The 16,906-nt window shown below is 44.7% G+C and overlaps 1 protein-coding gene across 4 annotated transcripts in view; it reads right to left on the bottom strand.

The window, feature by feature from the left end:
* Window positions 1-16,906, bottom strand: part of adamts20 (ADAM metallopeptidase with thrombospondin type 1 motif 20) — a 281,403-nt gene that overhangs the window by 229,973 nt on the left and 34,524 nt on the right. For all 4 annotated transcript variants that reach the window (XM_033037846.1, XM_033037845.1, XM_033037843.1 and 1 more), the window contains exon 3: window positions 8,726-8,900. In XM_033037846.1, coding sequence (XP_032893737.1) covers window positions 8,726-8,900 — 175 coding nt within the window. The remainder of the gene's footprint in view (window positions 1-8,725; window positions 8,901-16,906) is intronic.

Raw genomic sequence — 16,906 nt, forward strand, 5'->3', positions numbered from 1 at the left:
CTTGGAACAGAAAGCTGATTTGGAAGCCTTTTGTCATTGCACTCATTCAAACAAATGTTTGATATGCACATTGATATAATTTGTGAGCCATTATATCAGTTCTCTTCAAGAATATTAAAGGAGCAATTAGCCAGTCAGTGATTGCAGACTTTGCTCTGCACTAACCCTTGTTTGATTTTAGAAGATAATGATACAGAAGGACATTCACACACAGTTGCCTCAGGCCAGGGAGGGCATCGCATGTATTAATAGGATACTTAACAGTTCTTAAATGGGATCTGCATTCAAGAATTGTACAAGAAGGAACTGCAGATGCTGGAAAATCGAAGGTACACAAAAATGCTGGAGAAACTCAGCGGGTGCAGCAGCATCTATGGAGCGAAGGAAATAGGTAACGTCTCGGGCCAAAACCCTTCAGTCTGAAGAAGGGTTTCGGCCCGAAACTTTACCTATTTCCTTCGCTCCATAGATGCTGCTGCACCCGCTGAGTTTCTCCAGCATTTTTGTGTACCTTCAAGAATTGTAAGCAGCTTTTGGCATTCAGGTTTAATTGAGACCAGCGACTACCCTGAGCAAGTACATCAGTATCTTGCTTGTCAAGCAGAATGCATTCCCACAAACAAGAGAATCAATAAAAAGGGCTCATGATACATCGAGAGATGATCGACTCACGGTGTCGTTATGCTAGGAACCTGTTGCAAACTCTGAATGCACTGGTTGGACTTGGTGGCTTCCCCCTTTCCCTACTCATATATTTGCACGTGGGTTTTAACAGTTGTAATCGAGGATCAATCAATTGATGAAAGTATCAATTAATCAATTAATATAGCATTATTTGGCAGCTCATTCCAGACACAGTCTATCCTCTGAATGAAATTGTCCCAGAAGTCTCTCTTAAATTTCTCCCCTTTCACCATAACACAATGTCCTTTAATTTTAGAATCTTCTAGCCTTGGAAGTAGACAGTGAGCATTCACTTTATTCATGCTTCTCCTGGTCTTGTACATTTCAGTATGGTCATCAGTCAGCCTCCTGAGCTCCAAAGAAAAAAATCTCAACCTATCCAACCTCTCCCAATAACTCAAGCCCGCAAATCCAGGTAATATCCTACTAAATGTGTAGGAAGGAGCTGCAGATGCTGATTTAAACCGAAGATAGACACAAAAACCTCAGCAGGACAGGCAGCATCTCTGGAGAAAAGGAATGGCTGATGTTTTGGGTTGAGACCGATCTTCAGATTGAAAGTCGCAGGAAAGGGAAATGTGAAATATAGACGCATATAGAGATATAGATATAGAGTCTATATCTCTTGTTTCCCTTTCCCGTGACTTTCAGTCTGAAGAAGGGTCTCGACGTCACCCATTCCTTCTCTCCAGAGATACTACCCGTCCTGCTGAGCTACTCCAGCTTTTTGTGTCTATCTTTAAATATCCTACTAAATCTCTTTTGTCCCTTTTCCAACAATGACATTGTTAATGACTCTCCCCAGTGGCCACTGCCCACTGTTGAGAAAGGTTGGGGCTGGGAGAAGTTGTGCAGCCAAAGAGCAGGAGGCAGTAACTTCCATCACATCCAACAGGAAGAGATGAGAGGGACAGACTGCCATCGCATGGAGCCAGTAATGACCCACACTCACCTTGCCAGATAGCATGCAGCCCTGAACTACACGAAGAGATCCTAATGGACCAAAAATCTGAATCCCTGCCCCTTGCACCACCTCCCCAGCCACACGTTCATCTGTCCTGACCTCCTGTTCCTACACTTGCTAGCATGTAACACCAGGAGTAATCACGAGATCACCACTCTGGAGGTCCTGCCTTTTAATCTTTTGCTTAACTCCCTTTATTCAATTTGCAGGATCTCATCCCTTTTCCTACCCATTTGTGCCAACATGCTCAATAACTTCTGGCTGCTCCCCTTGAGAATGTCATGCAGCCACACCAAGTCATCCTGGATCCTGGCACTAGGGAGCAACACAATATCTTGGAGTCTTGTTTGCTATCACAGAAACTCCTGTCTGTGCTGCCAAAAGGGGCCGGTGGCGCAGCGGTAGAGTTGCTGCCTTACAGCACTAGAGACCACGTTTGATCCTGACCACAGGTGCTGTCTGTATGGAGTTTGTACGTTCTCCCCGTGACCCGCACGGATTTTCCCCGGGATGTCCGGTTTCCTCCCATGCTCCAAAGTTGTACAGGTTTGTAGGCTAATTGGTTTGATGTAAATTGTCCTTAGTGGGGGACGACAGATGGCACAATGGGCTAAGTGTTCGGCTGGCAACCGGAAGGTAGCCAGTTCGAATCCCGCTTGGAGTGCATACTGTCGTTGTGTCCTTGGGCAAGACACTTCACCCACCTTTGCCTGTGTGTGAATGTGTGTGAATGTGTGTGAGTGATTGGTGGTGGTCGGAGGGGCCGTAGGCGCAGATTGGCAGCCACGCTTCCGTCAGTCTGCCCCAGGGCAGCTGTGGCTACAGAAGTAGCTTACCACCACCGAGTGTGACTGAGGAGTGAATGAATAATGCGATGTAAAGCGCCTTGAGTATTAGAAAGGCGCTATATAAATCCCATCCATTATTAGTGTGTGTAGGATCATGTTAGTATGCGAGGATTGCTGGTCAGCGCAGACTAGGTGGGCCAAAGTGCCTGTAATCGTGCTGTATCTCTAAATCAAACTAAACTAAGCTAATAAATCGCCTGTCCTATCATTCTGCCCGACTTCATCCGTCCCTTCCGTGCCTCAAAGCCAAGCTTGATGCCACTGACGTGGCTGCTAGTGCCTGGTTCTGCTGTACACTGCTGGTTACTGCACTCTAGAAAGGACATGAATGTAGAGGAGTGCTTAATTGTCTGGTGTACTGACAGCAGATCAATAACATTCTTACTTGCAGCAGCATTACAGTAAACACAATACACATCAATAATATATAATAAACTATAAATTAATAACCACAACATTCGTGCAACAATAATGTGGTTTGCTATAGGATGGAGCATTTCAGTCATGAGACTGGATAGACTGGATTTATTTTAATTGGAGGCTGAGGGGATCCCTGATAGAGGTGTACAGAAGGACATAGTTAGGGTGGACAGTAGAATCCTTTCCATATACTTTAGTGTCAGAAACTGAAAGGCCAGGGGGTGTTTTGAACCTGGAAGGCACAACCTGATGGGTGGTGGAAGCAGTACACAATATCTAACTATCTGGACTAGCATTTGAATTACCAGGTATAGGAAGCTCTGGATGAAGTGCTGGTAAATTGGATTAATAAAGATAACTGCTTGTCAACTTGAAAATGGTGATCAGAATTGCCTGTCTCTGTGCTGTATGACTTTCACATTCAAAGCTACTTAATGATTAATTGATTATTATTTACAAACTAAATGTAGATTACAATATGGATATATTACAAATAAATATATTCATGACAAAGAGGGATGCATCGTGAAATGTGGTGAGTTTCACTAAAATGCCCAGCATGCAGGTAGATATGAGCCAGTTTGAAAACCACCTCAATGTTATGTCACGCTAGTTATTTTGTTTTCTTTAAATAATGGGGGGGAAAGGAACCTTCATCTTCAGACTGAAATCGCGTTACAAACAAGGTCAAAAAGTCATTTTTTTTATACTGGCAAAGACAGGAGTGTTCTTTGTAGTCACAACTTCACCTCAAAGTTGATTGTATCTTTTTGAAAAGGTCTGGAGCCATTGACTCGGGACATCTACATTAGCAACTGGAGGGTTTTTTTTGTGTAAAATTTGTCGTGTGATAGGGGTTGTAGGCATTCTATCTGTCACTCTGTGTTCAGCCAGCATTCAAAGCACCAAGCGGTCAATAAAACAACTGTACTTATTATCTCTTCTTCAATCTGTCTTCCCTTCTTTAGATCCATTAAGCAACACCCTTGTTCCTAGATTGCCAAACCTTGTATGGTTAACATGAATCAGACTCTGCAGCAACTTGCTGGAAACCTTAATAAACCCTGCGGACAGTTTGTTGCTGAATGATGCTAAAGGAAGTCATTGATGTCATTCATGCTAAAGTTAATCTGGAATGAGACATCCTGGTGTGTCATGTACAAATTAATATAATATGAATTTGCAGAATCTTGTATTTTTTGGTTTACTGCTCCAGTGTGAAATCTCCTCAAAGTATGCCTACTTTGACGAAGTTCTTTCCCTGACAGAAGTTCTGTGAGCCCCTCTCTTGCTGCTCCCCCTCTGTGAGTGCTCTGTTCTTCGACGACGTTCTCACCCAGACTCGCTCCCACATCCATGTCTCCTTCCCCCCCACCTGACTCATCGACTGAATCCACCTATCACTTACTAGTTCTTGCCACATCTTTCCCCTCACCTCTCTTTACCAGCTATCTTCCATCTACTCCATCAATGTGAAGAAGAGTGCCAACAAAACACCCCCTGTCCATTTCCCTCCCACTGATGTGCTGAGTTCCTCCAGCAATACATTTCTTTGCTCAGGATTCCAGCATCTGCAGTCTTGTGTCCAAATATAATCTGTCTGTGCAGCAGCTCTACCACTTGCAGTCACACCCTCCCCCTGACCACAGACCAAACTGGAAGCAGTTATTCTTACAGATGTGACTGCCTCCAGCAACACAGCATCCTGGTAATTCTCCCCGTCCCTGATGTACCACAGCGTTTGAAGCTGAGACTCCAGGTCGTCAACGAGGATATGGACAGGTAATTAATTTGGAGAGATAATTGGACAGGAAAGGCATAGACTATGGGCCTAATGCAGTCAAATGGGTTTAGTATAGATTGGCATCAAAGGTCAGCATGGATCAGATGTGTTAAAGTGGCTTGAATATTTCTTTGATTCTATGAAAGATGACTGAAAACCAATCCTCCCTATTAACAGATATCACTTCACTCGATCCATAGGTCTTTGAAGTCATTTGCACACAAACATGTGACGTTTGAATTGTACAACTGACCAGCACCCCAATGAAAATCCTTTAAATTTAGTTATCACATGAAACATGAAATATTCCATCAAAATAGGGTGGCACAGTGGCACAGTTGCTGCCTTACAGCGCCAGAGACCCGGGTTCGATCCTGTCTACGGGTGCTGTCTGTACGGAGTTTGTACGTTCTCCCCGTGAACGCGTGGGTTTTCTCCAGGATCTACGGTTTCCTCCCATGCTCCAAAGACGTACAGGTTTTAGGTTAATTGGCTTCTGTAACTTGTAAATTGCCTCTAGTCTGTGTAGGATAGTGTTAATGTGCGGGGATCGCTGGTTAGCATGGACTCGGTGAGCCGAAGGCCCTGTATCTCTAACCTAAAATAAACTAAACTAAACTAAATAAAACCAGTATTTTCTGCCTGCACTCATACTTTTGCCCTTAAAGCTGAACCAGTATTTTCCCACTCAGAGGATTTCATTCTCTGGTTGTGTAACGGGTATAGCTTGGACCCAATAGCAGCACAGAATCAGGCAGGTATAGTTGGTAATGAACTTTATTACGATACTGTAACACAGAGTAGTAACACAGGAATGGGTACACCGTATTCACACAGAGGCTCAGGATTGAGCGAGGGTTCCGAAGAGGGGCAGGCAGGATCGAATCCGTGTGGGCAGGCAGGATCGCATCCGTGTAGGCAGTCGGAAAATCGCTGGAGAGTCTTGCATGAATGCTGAGAACAATCTGGCACTGTGTGAATGGTGAGGAGAGTCTATATACCGGGTTAATTGGTGATCAGAGGCAACTGAGTGCAACAGGTGAGGAGAGTTGGGCTGATGAGAGGGGAGTGGCAGGCAGGCAGGTGAGGAGAAGGAGGGACCGGTGGAAAAGTACTGGGAGGTGAAGTGGATGAGAATGAGGAGAGGGCAGACTGTGACAGGTTGCCTCAGTTGGCACTGCTCATTCCTTGTGTGCACAAAAGTTTGGCACTGTTGTTAATCAACATGGCTCTTGCAAACTTATTGCTGGTAATCTTGTTTCTTCATAATTAAATGACTTGTGCCTGAACCAAAGCGTTTGCATGTCACTTTATTTTTCTAACCAGGTTAAAGGGATATCATTACAATCAGGAATTTTTGTATAATTGTATAATTCATAAACGAATCAAATTGTATATTGATAACAAGGAGTCACAGTTTTATCAAAAATACAAACATAACTTTGGACCCATTGATTGCATTTGAAATTGTAAATTTATTCCACGATATCAAAGATAAGACACCATAACACAATGTTCCTGTCCCCAGGGAGAACACATCACTGGAATTTATCCTGAACTGCACTTGAAAATGTTAACAGTCTTTGATCTTGGTCCAGTTCCACCGCCAGCTGAATGATTACAGGTGATTGTTTATTTGGCAACCCATTCATTGCCACTAATGCTTTCCCACCATATCCTGCAGGTTTCTTCCGACTGCACTGCGCCACTGGCTCCCTTTTTCCAATTTCACCCACATTTCCCGGCAGGGGGAAGTTCACTCGTGATCCCGAGGAATTGGTACATTTCCATTATGTCTTGTTGATCCAAAGTTGTTGATTTTGTCTAATTACATTTAGAATTTGCATTCAGTGTGATTTTTTAATGGATCTTTCTATGGTGGTCACTCTTAATCCCCGCAAAGGGCAAAGGATCTTACACCACACCAGCGGGCCATTCAGCCCATAGAACATGGAGCAGGACAGCACAGGATGATGATACATGGAGCCCATCGTCCGACAATTATTGTGCCGAACATGATGCCAAGTTACACTGATCTCATCTACCTGCACATAATCCATATCTATTCCCTGCACTTTCATGTGCTATCTTAAAGCCCACATCCGTATCTGCCTGCACCACTGCCCCCTGGCAATGTGTTCCAGTCCCCATTACTCTGTGTAAAAAAATTGACCTGCACATCACCATTAAACTTTCCCCCTCTCACCTTATAGCTATGCCCTCTAGTGTTGGACATTTTCACCCTGGGAAAAAATAATGTCTATCCTATCCAAGTCTCTCGTAATTTTATATATTTCTGACAAGTCTCTCCTCAACCTCTGACATCCCAGAGAAAATAATCCAAGTTTATCCAATTTCTCTGTGTAGCTGAAACTCTCTAAACCAGGCCGTAGTCTAGTAAACCTCCTCTGCACCCCTTCCAAAGACTCCACATCTTTTCTGCAATGGGGTGACAGTCCATATGGTCAGTGGCGGACTGGGTCTAAAAATATTGGTTGCCAGGAGACAAAGGGGGCCCACTTCATATAGGGGGCCCACTTCATCAGGGGCCCACTTCATCAGGGGCCCACTTCATATAGGGGGCCCACTTCATCAGGACCCCACTTGCCATCGGGCAAGCTGGCACCCTGGCCAGTCCGCCACTGCATATGGTCTATGTTGGCTCCCAATAAAGCAATCTAATCAGTCCCATTCACCCTCGTGCCTTTAATCTATTCTCTCTCTAACATATATCCATCTTCTTTCATTTACTTTGTATTAAGGCGTGATTTAAAAGATTCAATCAAACTACCAGTGTGGGTTGAGAAAATGGGAGGAAACTGTTCCCCCCCCCCCCCCCCCCAATGGAAACACACAATTACAGGAAGGATGTGCAAACCCCGCAGACAAAACGCTCAAGGTCAGGATTAAACCAGCTTCTAGAACTTGTGTGGCAGTGGCACTACCTGCTGAACCACTGCACGCAGAAAATCACACCCATAGGGTTCAAAACCCTTTCAAATTATTGACATGGACCTTGCCTGCAAATGTTTGTTTGTAGTCAGAGCCCATACATCAAAATCCATAACACAGTTTAATGTAATTCTAAAACCAAAGTCAACAAATAACTGACATAAATAATCTGTATTTGCTTAGTGTAATCTGTCCATTGATTAAAACTTAAAAGGCCTTTCAATTGTTGCATGGGTCTTGTGATCTTTCTCTGAAGAGAAAATGCGCCTGCATCCAAGCTACCTATAAATCTGTCAGAGATAACTGGCATTGAAAATCTTCCTCTCATGTCAAGGTACAGCCTGGGATTTAGGATTCGGGAGTCTCATGCTCCAGTTTGCCAGGATGTATTTTTTGAAACAAACAGCTCTCTTAGTTAGAATATCACTGTAAAATATTCTTTAAAATCGTGCATGATAAAGAGAACTGTGTATGGCGGGAAAAACAAACCTAAGGCGAGGTACAGAAAATCCCACTGAATGATTTGTAAAGTTTTTAAGTTCATAAATTCTAGGAGCAGAATAAGGCTATTCGGCCCATCGAGACTACTCCACCATTCAATCATGGCTGATCTCCCTTTTGCTCTCAACCCTATCCTTCTGCCTCCGTCTCATAACCCCTGACACCCTTATTAATCAAGAATCTGTCTTGATGCCTGTGAGTAGTTGTGTTGCAAAGACTGAGATCCTTGGTCCACATTCATAAATTGATCCCAATTGGGAACTTAAAACGCAGTCCACAAAAACAATGTCCAGGCAACCCTCAATGTCCAGTTATAGAATCATACAGTGTGGAAACAGGCACTTTGGCCCAACTTGCCCACACCGACCATCATGTCCCATCTACACTAGTCCCACCTGCCTGCATTTGGCCCATATCCTCCTAAACCTGTCCTATCCATGCACCTGTCTAACATTGCTTAAAGGTTATGATAGTACCTGCAAGATGAACTGGAGAAAAAAATGGAAATACACATATTCATTCTTAAAGTATATCTGTTGTTTGTAGAAAAATATGTGAAGTGTTCCCACCTACCTAAAGGTGCACAAGGATGAGAAGGGTCATTCCTCTTCCTCAAAGGGTTGGTATTCAGTGGTTCATGCTGGTAAATAAGGTGGGGTTTATTGTGCTCATCTTTGAATTGGCCTCCATCTGGTTTCATCAGAGGTTCCAAAAAATATTGGCCATCACGAGTCTTAAAAGTACCCATCTATCAAAAGTAATAAGAATGTGTATTTAATCAATCAAATGGATGAGTACATCTGATTAGGCAAAAGTAAACCGACAATATAATTGTCCTTTGTATACGACGCATTCTGGATAATATATTACAGAGAAAATAAAATCACTGCAACGGAATGGTATCGAAGCAGAGAACGATTCATTAAAAATTGGTAAGCTGTCAATATTTAGTGGAAAAAAGAGACATTTAGTTTATCGATCCAGCATTGAAACAGGACCTTCAGTCCACGAGTCTATGCCAACTATCGATCAGCTGTTCGCACTAGTTCAATGTTATCCCGATTTCTCACCCACTTCCCACACACCAGGGGCAATTTACAGATGTCTATTAACTAGTACGCCTCTAGGAAGTGGGAGGAAACCGGAAACCCACGTAGTCACAGGGAGAACATGCACACACAGTCAGCACCGGAGGTCAGGATTGAACCCAGATCTCTGAGCTCTCCCAGCTGCAGCCCTGCGCCACGCAACAAAGAATTGGATAAAAATGAATGTCAACCTGTGGTGGGTACTTAGCCATTACATATTGAGGTTCTATCTGCCCGTGGCCTTGCAAAGGAGGGGCCTGTCCACGCTGACATGGAACAATCTATTTGTCCTCCAAGAGGTTTCTGCAAAAATAACTGAAAGGCCAGAGGAAGTAGTTGGGGTAGGTACAATAAGGGATATTTGGCAGGTACAAAGAAAGAAATGGTTGAAAGGGATATAGAACACAGAACATGACAGCACAGGAACAAGCCCTTCAGCCCATAACGTCTTGGCTGAACAAGAAGCCTGGTTAAACAAAACTCCTCTGCCTACATGTGATCCATATTCTGTATGGTATGGTGCTTTATCTGTCACTTGTACCGAGGTACAGTGAAATTCTTTTTTGTATACAGTTCAGTACAAGTATCACTATTCATAAGCACTTAGATATATATTAGATCAGCATCTCAACTACATACGTCTTTAGCAGTAGTACGCTGAAACAGTATATAGAGTCGCCAGTTTGGCGCCATTTACAAGTCCCAGTTTTTGTAATGGAGGGTACTTGACCTGACCATGAAGGCCCATTGTCTTGGTAGAGTCAGCCTGGCCAAGCGTAGCCGATGGTGTCCTCCGCCGCTCCTCCTCCAGTTCAGGCCGTGCCCAGTCCACGTGCTCGGCCTCTTGGGTCGGCGCCCGATCTAGGCGAGCCCCAGGCTGTTGCAGGACCCCCAGAGGCCCACTCCACCATCAAGGCAGTACACTGCCTCCAGCAGCCAGTCTGCCAACACTCTGGGCGGGTGAGCCGGGCCTCCAGTCCGCTGTCCGCGGCGGGCGAGTTCCCAGTCTGCAGCGGGCGAGCTGGATCTTCCGGGCGGGTCCTCGGTCTGCGGATCCCCTGCAGCTTCCAGGATCTGCATATTCATGCGCCTATCCAAAATCCTTTTAAACGCTACTATCATATCTAGTTCCACCAGCACCCCAGGCGGTGTGTTCCAGGCATCCATTAGTCTCTGTGTATAATATTGACCTAAAAGCAATACAATCTGGCGTTTGACACTTTCCACCTGAGATAAAATACTCTGTCCATCCTATCTATGCCTCTCATAATTTTGTATAATTCTATCCCTCAGTGTCTGATGCTCCAGAGAAAACTATTTAAGTTTTTCCAACCTCTCCTTTTAGCTAATAAATTCTAATCCAGCTAACATTCCTGGTAAACCTCTTCTGCATTCTCTCCAAAGCCTACGTATCCTTCCTGTAATGGGGTGACCAGAATTGCTCATCATACTCCATACTGCATATACTCCATACTATCTAAATGTGTATGAATTTACATATTGACTTCCTGACTCTTATACCCAATGCCCTAACTGGTGAAGTCAAGCACACCATACACCTTCTTTACCACTCCATTTACTTGCGTTGCCACATGGATTTAGACTTTGGGAAGAAAGAATCGGTGGGGACGCTGCAAGCCGGCGCCCTGTCAGCAGCATGTCCGGTTTATTTCAACTTTTTTTGTTTTTTTAGTATGTTTTAAAGTATGTTTAAAGTGTTTCTTTGTGTGTCTTCTGTGGGGGGTGGTGTGGGGGGGTGAGGGGGAAACCGTTTCGGTTGCCTCCTCCATGGACAGGCGACTTTTTCCAGGTCGCCTCCCCCGTGGCCCTAACAACGAGGATCGGGCGGCCTTTCCCGGAGACTTGCCCGGGGTTTCAGCGGCGGGCGCAGCGGGGACTCTCGGCGGGGAGCGGGCGAGCCGGGCTCGCTGGAGGGGAGTGCTCCGTTTCGCTGGCCCGCGGCAGCCGGCAGCGTGAAGCTCCAGCTGATGCGACGTCCGCAGCCTGGGATCCCTCGTGGGGGACCCGGGGGGAAGAAGAAGCTATCACCGCCGGCCCGCGGCCAACTTCTACCGTGGGCCCGGCGTGGACTTACCATCACCCCTGGAGGGGGAGCTTCGACCGCCGGTCCTGCGGTCTGCGGTGCTTCTGGCTGCGGCGGGGACTTTAAATCTTCGACCGCCGGCCTGCGGCCTACACCAACCTAAAGCCACGGTCTCCGGTGGGGAAGATCCGATCCTGGACTGACTCTGGACTCTGGTCCCGACCACGGGGGGAAATGGAGGAGGACTGGCCAAATGTTGTGCCTTCCACCACAGTGATGAATGCTGTGGTGGATGTTTGTGTTAAATATTTATTGTGTATTGTGTGTTCTTTATTATTGTACTGCTGCTGACAAATTCATTTCACTTGCACTTTATGTGCAATGTGACGAATAAAACTGATTGTTGTTGTTGTTGTTGTTGAATTAATGGGAACCCGAGGGGTAACTTTTTTAAACAAACGATGTTGGGTGTGTGGAACAAGCTGCCATGGTAGAGGCAGGTACTATCGCAATGTTTAAGAAACATTAAGACACGTACATGGATAGGATAGGTTTAGAGGATTATGGGTGAAAAGCAAGCTTGTGGGACAAATGCAAATGTTGGGCAGTGTGGGAAAGTTGGGCCGAAGAGCCCATGCTGTATAACTCGATAACTCTATTAAATGCAACAACAGCATAAATAAGTATTCCATAATTAACAGATATGCTTGGTGAACCAGAACATAATAGTGCACGCCAAAGCATGTAGTACAACCTCAGCCACTTAACGAGCCATAGTTCTTCAGACTTCAAAAGTGAGCTCATGGTGAACAGGCAACATTTCCACACTCAACAACACACCCCAAACATGAGAGCTTCTCAGTATTTTGATTCCACTGCCACTACCCTCAGCTGTCCTATATGTAGACATCACAGTCACACCTGTATTTCCATTCGGAGAACAAAAGGTAGCGACATAGTTACTTTAATAATACTGCAAGTTTTCAAACAACTCAGGACAATGCATTCTTATGTGCTCAGTGCTACAGTGCACATTGTGCTGCTTTCTTCTTAGTGCTTTTGGAAAATGGGGCGACAAACAACTTCAAGATTAAATTACTCAATCGTACTTTTGTCCAAAAATCCCAACCAAAACAAATCAGGTCCAGTTCCAAGGGGTCAGGAAATCCAAAGTCTAATATTTAATCTGATTAGCGTTTTCTTTCATTCAAGAGCAATATTCTTTTTACTGGACTTGCTAATATGCCTCAAGAGAGGGTGGAGAGATTCAACAGCGTGTTGCCTGGGATGGAGTGTTTTAAACAACTCCGGTGGGCGGCGCGACTCACGTCGCAGTGGCCTCTGCAGTCCATCTGTCTTTTTGTTGTTTGTTGTTTTTTGTCTCGTTTGAATGTAGTTTTTATTATTATTTTTTTGTGTATGTGTGTGGGTATGTGTGTGGGGGGTGGGGGGCGGGGGAAACTATTAAAATCTATCCCCTGCACGGAGAACCCGACCTTTTCTCTGTCGGGTCTCCGTTGTCGTTGGGGCCTAGCACCGTGGAGCGGCCTCCAACAGGAACGATCTGGGGCTCCAGTCGCGGAGCTGCGGACCTACTCACCATCGCGGAGCTGGCCGAGTTCGGAGCGGGAGGAGAGGTGGTGGCGCGCTGCTGCGACCCGACCCCGGGGATTCGGAGGCTTACCGCAGGTCTGGTGGACAGTGACACCGGGAGCCCGCGGGTCCCTGCTGGGAGACCGCTTTTCGGGGCTTCCGCAACGGCGACTTCACCCGCCCGAGTTGCGGGGTTGAAGAGTACCTGGAGCGGGGCCTTACATCATCCCCCAGCGTGGCTTGGAATGGCTGCGGGACTTTGCTAGCGCCCGGCTCCAACAACAAGACCCGGAGCGTGGCCTTGCATCACCCGGCGCGGCGTTAATGGCCGCGGGACAATTGCCATTTGGCTTTGACTTTGACTCTGACATCGGAAGGGGAATGGGAAGTGCAGGGGAGAGATAAGTCTTTGCCTTCCATCACAGTGAGGAGGAGATGCGCTGTGATGGATGTTTGTGTAAATTGTGTTGTGTCTTGGTTCTTTCTTGTGTGTATGACTGCAGAAACAACATTTTGTTTGAACCTCAATGGGGTTCAAATGACAAATAAATTGTATTGTATTGTATTCAGTTACAAGATACTGGAAGGATTGCGTAAAAAATAAAAGAGCGTAAAAAATAAAGAGCTAGAGGAACTCATCGGCTCAGGCAATTTCTATGGACAGAATGGACAGAAGACATTACATGTTGGGAGCCTTTTCCAGATGGATCAGTCATTAGGGATTTGAAGAGACATTCAAAATTATGAGAGGCATAGATGTACGAGTAACTTTGCCTTTTGGTTGAAGTGTCCATAACAAGATCAATGGTCTATTTATTATCACATGTATAAAGGTACAGTCAGATTGTATTTTGCATACTGATCACTAAGATTATTGCCATACATAAGCACAATACCCGTTTAGCACATAACGCAAAGAAGCAGCTCACTGAGTCTAGGTGCAATAGACGCCAGGTTTTGGCTCCATTTTATAGTCCCAGCTGCAGCAGGCCATCCAGGCCTAATTCAGCCATCAACTCCATCCGGTCGCCCTGTGAATCCCCTTCCCCGGTCTATCAGCATCATTCATGTCCCCGGGGGGAGCCTCACACAGCCGACCTTAGAGGCGTGGAAGGTAAGACGTGGAAGTTCTTCCTACTGTTCCTTGTCCAGCATCCATTGTTGTCGCTAACTCCCTCCACCTTCTCTCTGGTTCTCGGTCTTCTGGGCGAGTTTGGGCCAGGCATGGCAGCTTCGCTCTCCCGGTTCCACGGTGGGCGAGCCAGGCCGCGGCCTGCCGGGACCGCATAGGTGGCATAGGTTTACAGTAAAGATCCTTCCCAGGTTACATACACCCAAATGATGTACATCCCGTATGTACGACCATATGTTTGAGGGACGTATGGAATGGATTTGTCAGCTGCAGCAGGGCTGCAGACGTCTCTGGCCACATGGAAACTGGGCTCATGGCCGTATTGCTGGCAAGTAAACTGTGGGTCAAAAATGCATTATTATGAGGCAGCAAAGGCAACACAATAGAAGAATGCATGGCATCGCAATGTCAGCAGAGAGGAAAAGTTGCATGAGAATTTAAACAAGAATTTATCGGTGCACTCAAATTGCAAGAGGATTATTTTCAGAAAGTAAAGAAAGATCATAAAGTTTGGGGAGACATATCTTCACCATATTCATAACTGCTATTTGCCTTCTCCCATAGCCTATTCATTCCTATGATCTCAATTCATGACAAAGCCATTTAATCTCAGAGATTCCGTTCCTAATTCCCAATTTGGTTGAAATCTTCTTTCACAAATCGAGTGTACTTTCAACCTCCTAGGCCTTGGCTATTCACCACAATGTTTCTGCCTGTGTTCATTTCCTCACCTCCTCACAATCAGATACTTCATCATCATCAGAATTCCCGTAAACTTGACTCATCTCAAGTGCACAGATGTCACCTTCAATCCCCAAATTTCTTCTTCAGAATAACCTAACAGCCTGGGATCATCCTAAAGAGCAATAGTAACTGGCTTATTTCTGTACTACCAAATATCCCAGTCCTCATTCTCCTGCCTTTCCATCTTCATCTCCAATAAACTTAGTCCAATGGACTCTTTACTGTAAATTTGAGAAAAATCCTTTCAAATGCATCTCTCACCTCCTCTTTCCCTTCCCCTTCCCACTGTGGAACCCTGCTAATCCTGATTTCAGTTTCCTCAACCTTAAAAAAAAAAATTATACTTGAACCACCCACCCCCTTGAGACATATTAGATCAAAGCTGATGGAATATGTATGTGTATGGTGCAGCGGCAGGTCCAAAGGGACATTAACTGCTTTTGAAAGAGTTTTTCTATGTTATCAGTTAATCAGCAAAGTAACTGATAAGTTATTTTTAATGGGGTTTAAGTTTCAGATGAAGCAACAAATAAGAAATTTCCCTTTATTGGTTTTGGTGTAGAATGCAAGAGCATATAGGTCATGCTGGATTGGTGTAGATAATGCATGTTATGTCACAGTTAGAGTACCATGTACACCACATTGTAACAACTAAATCATAGCACTAGAGAGGGTGCAGAGAAGATTTACAAACATACTACAAGGTATGAGAAATTTAGACAGTATGATGGATTAGGCTGACTTGTCTTCCGAAAAGGCTAAGCTGAGTTTAGTTTAATCAAGGTGTATATAAAGAGCCATAGAGTTGTATCGCCCTTCAACCCACTGTGTCTATGCCGGCCATCATGCCTATCACTAATAATACCATGTGTCTATACTAATTCCTTCCATGACCTACTCATTCAAATACCTGTCCAAATGCCTCTAAATGTTGTTCCTGTTCCTGCCCCCACTACCTCCTCTGGCAGCTTATTGCAGTACCAACTACTCTTTGTCTGAAAGATTTACCCTTCATATTCCCTTTAAACCTCCCTTTCACTTTATTTCACTGCCCTCCAGTTTCAGTCTCCAGGGAAAACAGACCCAAATTGTCCAATCTCTCCCAATCACTCAAGCCAACTAATCCAAATAACTTCTTGAACTTAATCCTATCCTTCTTTTAGTGTGGTGACCAGAACATTTTTTAATTTTACTTGAAGCGTGGCAAGGGTTTGGAAAATGCAGTAAGGTTTGAAAGTAATACTTTAATTTTTTTATGTTTATCATTTGCACCAGGATGAGAGCAATGAAATTATTCCTCTGATTGTGAGGAGGTGAGGAAATTATATATGAAGGTTAAACTGTTGGGTATAAATGCAGGAATAGCAAGATGGATTCAGCAGTGGCTGAATGGGAGAAGCCAGAGGGTAATGGTGGATGGCTGTTTGTCGGGTTGGAGGCAGGTGACTAGTGGGGTGCCTCAGGGATCTGTGTTGGGTCCTTTGTTGTTTGTCATGTACATCAATGATCTGGATGAAGGGGTGGTAAATTGGATTAGTAAGTATGCAGATGATACCAAGATAGGGGGTGTTGTGGATAATGAAGAGGATTTCCAAAGTCTACAGAGTGATTTAGGCCATTTGGAAAAATGGGCTGAAAGATGGCAGATGGAGTTTAATGCTGATAAATGTGAGGTGTTACACCTTGGCAGGACAAATCAAAATAGGACGTACATGATAAATGGTAGGGAATTGAAGAATACAGTTGAACAGAGGGATCTGGGAATAACCGTGCATAGTTCCTTGAAGGTGGAATCTCATATAGATAGGGTGGTAAAGAAAGCTTTTGGTATGCTAGCCTTTATAAATCAGAGCATTGAGTATAGAAGCTGGGATGTAATGTTAAAATTGTACAAGGCATTGGTGAGACCAAATCTGGAGTATGGTGTACAATTTTGGTCGCCCAATTATAGGAAGGATGTCAACAAAATAGAGAGAGTACAGAGGAGATTTACTAGAATGTTGCCTGGGTTTCAACAACTAAGTTACAGAGATAGGTTGATTAAGTTAGGTCTTTATTCTCTGGAGCGCAGAAGGTTAAGGGGGGACTTGATAGAGGTCTTTAAAATGATGAGAGGGATAGACAGAGTTGATGTGATCAAGCTTTTCCCTTTG

Source organism: Amblyraja radiata, chromosome 19, assembly GCF_010909765.2.
Source record: "Amblyraja radiata isolate CabotCenter1 chromosome 19, sAmbRad1.1.pri, whole genome shotgun sequence".
In the NCBI taxonomy this organism is placed as follows: domain Eukaryota; kingdom Metazoa; phylum Chordata; class Chondrichthyes; order Rajiformes; family Rajidae; genus Amblyraja; species Amblyraja radiata.